The sequence below is a fragment of the Rhinopithecus roxellana genome, chromosome 8 (genome assembly GCF_007565055.1).
Source record: "Rhinopithecus roxellana isolate Shanxi Qingling chromosome 8, ASM756505v1, whole genome shotgun sequence".
Taxonomy (NCBI): domain Eukaryota; kingdom Metazoa; phylum Chordata; class Mammalia; order Primates; family Cercopithecidae; genus Rhinopithecus; species Rhinopithecus roxellana.
Genome location: NC_044556.1, coordinates 18327585 through 18336498, shown reverse-complemented (window position 1 = coordinate 18336498; position 8914 = coordinate 18327585). Strand labels below are relative to the sequence as shown.

Sequence of the window (8914 nt, the reverse complement as noted above, 5' to 3'; positions counted from 1 at the left end):
CTCTGGCCTCCTTCACACCCCAACCCCTCACTCAGCCAGGGAACCCCCCGCCCCCAACACCCTCCGCCCCTTGCAGTTTATCCAATCCTTGGTGTGAAGGCAAAACTGTTTAATATTTTATTGGTGACAAAAGAACTTAAATTGACCGAAAATCAAAAGTTACATTGCCTTGGTACGGTGCGCCTGGGTTTGTCAAGGCCGCTGCTACAAAGCTGGAGAACACAGCACAGGGCGAAGCAGAGGCAAAGCGGCCCAGCCCAACAGCCGGGATGGGGCAGGCAGCGTCCCTCAGGCCGCCGCGGGGTCACCGCAGAAGCCTACCCGGCGCGTGGTGCATGCCTCTATGCGGCCTACCGGAAGAAGGGGAAACCGAAAGCCCTAGAGCAATGGGAATAAATAAGAGTCCCTGCCAGAAGGAAGGTGGCCTGTGCGTCCCCATCTGTCCCATGTAGAAGCTGGAATCTGGAAGTGTTCAGCTCAGGGCCAGTGACAGCCCCAGGCCCGGGCCAGGGCAGGCTGGAGGCCTGGCCGCCAGGCGGAATGACACCCCAAGCCAGGGGTTCGAGGGGCTGGGGCAGCTCTCCTAACTAAAATGACCCTCTGCCAACGACACCACACCCCCCAGCCCCTTCACACAGAACGCAGTAATTCCTGTAACTTGTTTCCTTACCCCCCAGAAGCAGCGATCACCCCCTCAGCAAAACTGCTGGCAGGCAGAGCTCCCAATTTGGGCTTTCGGTGTGCAGCGCTCCGTGTGTCTAACCAGTACAGGGACTGTCGGTACCTCCTGGGGACAGGGACAGGCCCTCTTGTCCTTCCACCAAATCTTCCAAAGGCCCCCGGGAAAACGCCGTCGATCCGGGAACAGCCACCTTCTCGCCCCCTGGCCACAGGGCCAGTCCTAGCCAAGGCCCCTCGCAATGGGGCCAAAAGCACCTTCCTCACAGGTGCGGGGTCCTGCGCCGAGTCCGGGCGGGAAGCGGCTTGGCTTCTGAGTCCGGTGGAGAACGAGCAGCTTCCAGGCTCGGTGGGCGGCTACCCCAGAGGCCCGATGCCCCGCAGCAAGAAGCCACCGGAAGCTAAAACCAGCAACAAAAATCCTCCTCCAGGCCGCGGCACAGGTGTTGCTCCTCTTCTCCAGTGGCGCGGGCTTGTTCAAACTGTTTCTGGAAGCTTCTCACATCTCCCAGGTCCACCGCTAAGATTTTAGAGACAAACTTAGGAAAGTATTCTTCAGTACTCCTTTAAAAGAATCTTGAAAAAAACAAACAGAAAAACCCCAAACACCCTTATTTTCTTTAAACGAAGGCCCTCGGAGAACACAGGCAGCGCGACCTCGGCGCGTCTGGTAGGCGTAGACAGATGCGCCCTCCTGGGGCTCTGCCCCACGCGCCGCCGTCTTTGCAAGGAGCCTGCTCGGGCACAGAAATGCGAAGTTTTTTCCTGCTAAGACGTAGTCCCCTTTCAATCAAAGAGAAAAAGAAATAAAAGAACAGAGGAAAGGGCTACTCTGAGATGAGGGTCTTCCTCCCTCCGCCCTGGCCGCAGCCCCGGTGGGACGGAGCGGGGCCTCCTGGTGGCGGGGCTCCCGCGGGCCGGCCCCTCCTCCGCTCCCTCTGCTCCTCGCCGCCGCGGGCCAGCAGGGGGCGCTCGGCCTCGGCTCCTCTCCCTCGTGCGCTCTCCCTTCCTGTCGCTCACACAGTGGTGCTTCAGTTTTAGCAGTGGAAAACAGGTATCCGTTTATTTTTATTTTTTATTACCCAGAATAAGATGCTGATGGACTAAGCCACGTTGCTTAGCTCTTCCGCCGCCACCTGTCAGGAGGGAGAAGGGCAAGAGGCAGTGAGAGGCGGCGCCCTGAGCCCCACAGGTACCCAGCACACAGGACAGCCAGTGGGAGCTCGAGCTGCTCTCCCCCACTCTGATGAGGAAACAGGTCCCGCGAGCAGAGGGCTACCCGCCAGGATGGGGTAGGGTGGGGTGCCTCCACATCCCTTTCCGTGGGGAGCCCTAGAATTCTTTCAAGGGGAGAGTGGGGCTGTGACTGGGCAACACATGGAGCCACCCTGACTGGTGGTAAAGGGCACAGGCCAAGCTGGCCCTGGGGGCCTGTGACCCCACTGGGGACAGCACGCATTTCCAGATACCACTCCTCCAGGGCAGCTCCCTGGGGAGAGGCCCCTCCCATCCTTCTCCTGGAGGCTGGGATGGGGCCAGGCCTGCTCCAGGGGGGCTTGCCTTTTAGTACTGGGACAGCCCCGTCACCCCGCCATGCTGGTACGCCCTCTCTCCCTGGTACGTGGAGTCCTGCGAGAGCGCCACGTCGATTTGTGATTTAAACTCGTCCCCAAGGTAACTGTCCTGAAAGACAATGTCAGGGGGGTAAGCAAGCCACAGGCCAAGGGTGCTCACGTCCACCCAGCCCTCAGCAGCCCCAGAGAAAAGAATGGAAAATCCGTCCCCAAATTAAGACGCAGGAGACCCACTCTGATGATCCTAGCCCAGGGACAGGTAATTCAGACAGTGGACATGGGCCAGGCCAGCTCTCTGGGGCTCTTCAGAGGGAATGTTCCAGGTGCATAGCCCCACTCTCACTCAGGCAAGTCCTGTCCCAGGGCTCCAAGAGGGCTCTGTGCGTGGGGCGGGCTCACCTGGGACAGCTCCGGCTGGGAGAGGCCGGGCTGGCTCATCTGGGAGGGCTGGCTCATGGAGATGTAGCCCTGCGTCAGGGCGCCCTGAGAGAAGGGCTGTGACGCCACATCCTGGCTGGCTTGGCTGTTGGGGAGGTTGGTCTGGCTGGGCCCAGGAAGCCCAAAGCGGTTCTTCTGGCGTCCCCCACGGCCAGTCTTGCCTTTTGGGGTGCCTCGGCCTGAAAGACAGCAGTCCAGGGTGATCCCAAGGAGGCCAGGGCCTCGCAAACAAGCACACCCTCGAGAGCTCTCAGGAGGGCCACACCTGGCCGCAGCCATGGATGCTCACCTGCAGCGGGCCCATTGGCTTGTCCAAAATAGCCAGGCGGTGGCATGGGCGGCATGACCAGGTTGAAGGGGATGGGAATGTTCATGGCAGCCACATGGCTGGGGCCGGCACTGATCATGCCAATCTGGTCATGGGTCTGGAAGTACATGCTGGAGGGCCGGCCTGCAAATCACAGTGGAACACAGCAGGTGTCAAACCCCGGTGATGCCCCACCCACCCCACCGGAGCTGCACATCTGTCCCGGCTCTGCCCAGGCTGAAGATGCAGATTCGCGGGACTCCATGTTGACTACAGCAGCCAGCCTGGGGCTGGGTGCTTGGGCAGGCACCTTCCCCCAGAAGAGCCTGCTGGGAATCACTGGCCTACATAGATCTGAAAATCGGGGCCGGGCGTGTTGGCTCAAGCCTGTAATCCCAGCACTTTGAGAAGCCTAGATGGGTGGACCACCTGAGATCAGGAGTTTGAGACCAGCCAGGCCAACATGGTGAAACCTCGTCTCTACTAAAAACACAAAAATTAGCTGGGCGTGGTAGTGGGTGCTTATAATCCCAGCTACTTGGGAGGCCAAGGCAGGAGAATCGCTTGAATCTGGGAGGCGGAGGTTGCAGTGAGCCAAGATCGCACCACTGTACTCCAGCTTGGGCGACAGAGCAAGACTGTCTTAAAAAAAACCAAAACAAACAAAAAAAACCCTCCATGCAAATTGGCCACATGCAGTGACTCTCGCCTGTAATCCCAGCACTTTGGGAGGCTGAGCGGGAGGAATGCTTGAAGCAGGAGTTTGAGACCAGCCTGGACAACATAGCGAGACCCTGTCTCTAAACATAAAAAATAAATGAAAATCACCCTGAATTTACCAAAGGAAAAAAAAAATCCTTTTTAATGAAAATATTCTATTTGTACTACATGTAGTCCCTGCTCTACCAAAAGGCAAGAAAAAGCTAACTAGATTGATCACCAGGAAACACAAATGAATAAACTCTGGCTAAAGACAAACGCCCCAGGGGTGCTCTGGGGCTAGAGATGCCCGGGGGGCGGGGAGGACAAGGGAGCCAGGCTCCGCCCTTGAGGGGGAAGAAAGGTGGGGCACCTAAAGCTTCAGCCATGGGAACAGCCAGCATCCTGGTGTGAGGACAAGGGGCCAGCCGGGTCTCCTGCCGAGCGACTCACCCTGGCTGCTCCGATCATAGACGGAGCCTGGGATGATGGCCTCCCGGGCATCATACATGGCTGTGGTCATGAAGCGGGCTCCCTGCGAAGGTTTAGATAGGTGAGGAATTTGTCATCTCAACAGAAGGAACAACTTCCCATGGGCCGGTGGCCTGGGAGGCAGCAGGTATGCAGCTGTGGGGTGTTGACACTGTGCCAGGGGCTCTCCCTGGAGACAGGAGAGAGCTGCTGTCTCATGGCCTCTGGGTCTCGCCTGCTCTCCTCAGCAGACCTGGGCTGATGCTGACCCTTGGGCCTCGGCTCAAGAAGCTTCATATTCCCTCACCACCAGGGCACCCCGGGCTTGAAAAGCTTCCAACTCCCGGTGTCCCAGGTCCCAGGCTGCTGCATGCAGCACAGCAGCCCACCCAATTCCCAGAGGCCACCCAGGACTCAGCGGCCCTGAGCCAAAAATGCCACACACGGCTTGGGAGACAGGAAGTGGGCTGGCCCATCCTCCCCTAGGAGAGCCCTCCCTCAGCTCACAGGCACATGGGCCAAGTTGGCACATTCCCAGCAGTGTTTCAGGCCCGGGTTTCTCCTTGCTACCCTGCTGTCCTGTGCAGATGCTCACCGGGTTGATGGTGTTGACCAGCTTGCGCGGCTTGCTGAACTGCATGAGGCTCTCGCGCAGGTTGTTGAGCGGCCCCTCCACCAGCACCTTCTGCTCCTTGTAGTAGTTCAGCAGGTGGTTCCAGAGTGGCTGCTTCGACAGCGCCTTCGGGTTGCCCACGATGATGACGCCGTACCTGCAACAAGGGTGCAGTGCTGAGGACGCAGGTGGAGAGCGGCCTGTCTCACGGGACGGTCCAAGAGGCAAGGCTGCATTCACTCACAACCCAAATCCAAGGCAAGAAAGGCGTGGACCAGGCGAGCCAAGGCAGCAGGCAGGCTGCCAGCCATAGGGACAGGCCCCAGAGCCCAACGCCAAGCTACTGACCCTGCACACGGGTTGATTTTGTGGCCGACTCTAAGCAGCCCCATGGCAGACACCTGGCTGGGTGGATAGGTTTGGAGACAGGACCGGCTGTCAAGAGAGTCGGCCTTCCAGGCACACCAGGACACAGGTGGCCCCGCAGGGTCCCTGGCAGGCTGGGGCACTGACCCGATGCCCAGCTCCTCTAGCCCACCTCACGCAGCTGTGGGGGGCCCCACCCAATACCACCCACCAAACAAGAGCGCACCATAGAAAGAGGAAGTGCCAATGACAAAGCCATGGTGACCTACAGGAGGACTACTGCGTATGTGAGCCTGAAGGAGTGCCAGGTTCTCTCCCTATGCTGGGTGGAGCCACGGGCCAGGCCCCCCGAACTTCCAGCTGGTGAATGGGTCCTTGCTGTCTAGTTTTTTTTTTTTTCTTTCTTTCTTTGGAGACAAGAGTTTTGCTCTTGTTGCCCAAGCTGGCGTGCAATGGCACGATCTCGGCTCACCACAATCTCCGCCTCCCAGGTACAAGCGATTCTCCTGTTTCAACCTCCCAAGTAGCTCAGATTACAGGCATGCACCACCACGCCTGGCTAATTTTTTTGTATTTAGTACAGACAGGTTTCACCATGGTTAGGCTGGTTGGGAACTCCTGACCTCAGGTGATCCACCCGCCTCGGCCTCAAGTGCTGGGACTGCAGGCGTGAGACACCGCGCCCGGCCTGATGTCTAGTTGTATGTGGGATGACAGAATGGATCCCTTCTGCTATCATCAGTTCACAAAAAGTTGTATTTTAGAACCAAAAATAGTGGACAGGACCAAAATTTACAGGCTCTCAGATTAAACAACTTGACAGACACACACAAGATTTATCTGAATCAGACCAGAAGGGCCTAGAAAGATACGTCCTGCTGGGCTGAGGCACAGGAACCACAGCAAACCCCCAGGACATGGAAACAAACATCTCTCCAGTTAGACATCGTTTCTCAACTGCTGCTTAGAGCCCTCTGACCTCTGGCCCTGGCAACCCCCAACCCTAGCCCCAAATTCCCTGGGAAGTGGGGACTGATGAGAGCGGCTAGGCAGCACACAGCAGGCAGCCTCCCTACCTTGCTCTGGTCAGGGCCACGTTCAGACGCCTGGGGTCATTTAAAAACCCAATGCCTTGGTGCTCGTTGGCCCGCACACAGGAGAGGATGATGAAGTCCTTCTCGCGTCCCTGAAAGGCGTCCACACTGGCGATCTCCACCTCCTGAAAGGGAGCTTTATGGTCATTATCAGCCAACAAGCTGCCTTCCCAGTCCCTGCAAAATGCAGGAAATACACCAAGACCCACCCTCAAATCCCACCCAGGAGCTTGGGGCCTGGCACCTGCTCCACCGCACCTAGGGACTGTCCTGGTTCTGCTGTCATTTTGTTTTCTTTTTTTAGAGACAGGATCTTGCTCTGTCACAGGCTAGAGTGCAGTGGTGTGATCTCAGCTCACTGAAGCCTTGACCTCCCAGGCTCAGCTGATCCTACCTCAGTCTCCTGAGTAGCTGGGACCATAGGCACATGCCACCACACCGTTATTTTTTTTTTTTTTTTGGTGGAGATGGGGTCTCCCTACGTTGCACAGGTTGGTCTGGAACTCCCAGGCTCAAGCGACTCCCCTGCCTCAGTCTCCCAAAGTGCTGGGACTCCAGGTGTGAGCCATGACACCCAGCCTGTTCTCTTTTAGCCATGGGGATTTGTTTCTCAGCACTAAGAGCACACGTGCTCATCCCAGAGAACCTGAGCTGTGCTCAAAAACAGAACAGAAACCACTGCCATGTAGCCACTCAGACTCGGCACTTGGGCTCATTTCCCCATGGAGGCAGAGCTGTGCCTCCTCCCCACACACCTGCAGTAGGCGTTTCATCCAGGTGTCAAAAAAGGTGTGAACACCAGTCTCCACGGCACAACATCTACTGCGTGGCAGGCACTGACCACTCCCGTTCCACCTTGGACTTGTTTCAACCGTCCCAAGAAAACACCTTGATACACTAATCTCAGCCCATGTTTCTGATCCTTGTGACGTTATTTCTCAAAGTCTCTGTCCTGACCATGTGGAATTTCGCAAGGACTGTGGGGATGTGCTATCTGTGCCCTCCCCAGAGGGTGGGCCAGCTGGTGCTTCCTGGGCTACTCTGAGCTCCAGCCAGGATGGGCACCTCTTGGGGGGGGGGGGTAACTTAAAAGTCAAGGGTCAATACCCCTGAATGGCCCAGGAGACCGAGTGTGCCCATGGGCGCGGAGCACCTGGTAGAGCTTGGTGTGCAGGGAGCCGCTGAACTGCATGTACTGAACCAGGTAGGAGCGCTGGCCCTCGTAGGGCGTGATGATGCCAATCTGGTCCGGTTTGGCGCCCGCCTTCAGCAACTTCGTGGTGATCTTCTCCACGTTCGCAGCCTCGGTCCTAAGAAACCCAGGCTCTCAGTGCTGGGCTCCACCTATGGGATCCCGAGCCCTGAGGCTGCAGGCTGTGAGGGGTGCAGACACACGACACCCTGTGGGAAGGCAGCTGCCATCACTGGTGTTTGCATGGCTGAGCTTCCCCAGCCTTCACCAGGGAAGTCTTGAGGGGCAGAAAAGGTTGCCATGTGGGATTAGCAAGTATCTGCCCAATAAAAAACAAGTACAATGGAAAAGGAGGCGGAAACAATACGGTTTAGAGTCTAAACAGCGGATGAAAGTAAAAAAAGTTTCAGTCCCATGTTAAAAATAAGTACAATGGGTCAGCAACCTCTCAAGCTGTCCCCAAGGCCTGCAGACGCCAGTGGGCCTGTCCCTGCTCACCTGTTCAGGTAGGAGGTGCCCGAGCTGGCTATCTCCTCTTGGCCCTGGGTCACGTAGAAGAACATCGGTTTATCGGGTTGGGGCCACTGGAAGTCAAATCCCTTCTTCACACGATCCGCTGTGAGGGGAGGGAAAGAGGTAACACTTCAAAAGTCCTACCCCGCCTCAACTGAGTTCAGACACAGCGCAATGTAGATGCCACACCAGTGCTGCATGCCCTGGGGCAGGAAACCTCCATCTGTGAGGCCCTGGTGAGGTCACCTGAGCCGGTCCCCTGGCTGGAGATGGCCAGGACTGAGCAAGGCTGAGCAGAGGCCACTGAGAGCACCATGGCCAGCACAGAGTTGGCTCAGCCCCTAAACAGGGAACAAGCCTCAGCCAGCGCTTTCCTATAGCCTGGATCTCTGGCAACCCCAGGATACAGGCTGTTCTCCTGCTTCCTTCCAGAAGCTTGCCTTAAAGGCTCCACAGCCCCTACAACTGACTTGCGTGTGACACTGTTGAGTCAACTGTGTCCCCCTGCCCTGCAGCCTTGCCCATTCCTGCTGAGGGCCTGTGGACTGCTGGCTGTGCCTCTGGGGTCCCTCCTGGGCCGGGGCCCAACACTGCAGCTGGGGGGCCGCAGTGTCCCGCCATGTGAGCAGCCACTTTCTTCGGGCTCTTCGCACTCATCTTGGCTTTTCTGGGCTCTGTGCGTTTCCTTAAAACTGTAAAACCAGCTTCTCAATTCACAGGTGCCCTCCTCACTCTACTGGGAGCTTCGATCAGTGTGAGGAAACTGGTGTTTTTGCACAGCACCAGCCTGACATGGACACAGGAAGCCAGACACGCCAGCACACACCGTATGATCCCATGTCGAGCTGAAAATCAGGCCAAGTGCATCACTGTTGTTGCAGCGAGCCCAGGGGCTGCCAGATGAGCTCAGAAGTCCCTCAGCCCAGGGGCTGCTGTGGATGCGCACCCCTGGACGGTGGCCACCTGCAG

General features: G+C 57.5%; 1 protein-coding gene across 4 annotated transcripts in view; it reads right to left on the bottom strand.

Annotated features, from left to right (window-relative positions):
- Nucleotides 1-94: 94 nt before the first annotated feature.
- UPF1 (UPF1 RNA helicase and ATPase) overlaps nt 95-8914 on the bottom strand; it is a 38462-nt gene continuing 29642 nt past the window's right edge. For all 4 annotated transcript variants that reach the window (XM_030936053.1, XM_030936054.1, XM_030936055.1 and 1 more), the window contains exons 16-24: nt 7931-8048; nt 7394-7550; nt 6223-6365; nt 4763-4937; nt 4150-4231; nt 2980-3141; nt 2652-2869; nt 2239-2361; nt 95-1814 (exon numbers count right to left, since the gene is read on the bottom strand). In XM_030936053.1, the coding sequence (XP_030791913.1) occupies nt 2242-2361; nt 2652-2869; nt 2980-3141; nt 4150-4231; nt 4763-4937; nt 6223-6365; nt 7394-7550; nt 7931-8048 (1175 nt within the window). In that variant the 3' untranslated portion in view covers nt 95-1814; nt 2239-2241. The remainder of the gene's footprint in view (nt 1815-2238; nt 2362-2651; nt 2870-2979; nt 3142-4149; nt 4232-4762; nt 4938-6222; nt 6366-7393; nt 7551-7930; nt 8049-8914) is intronic.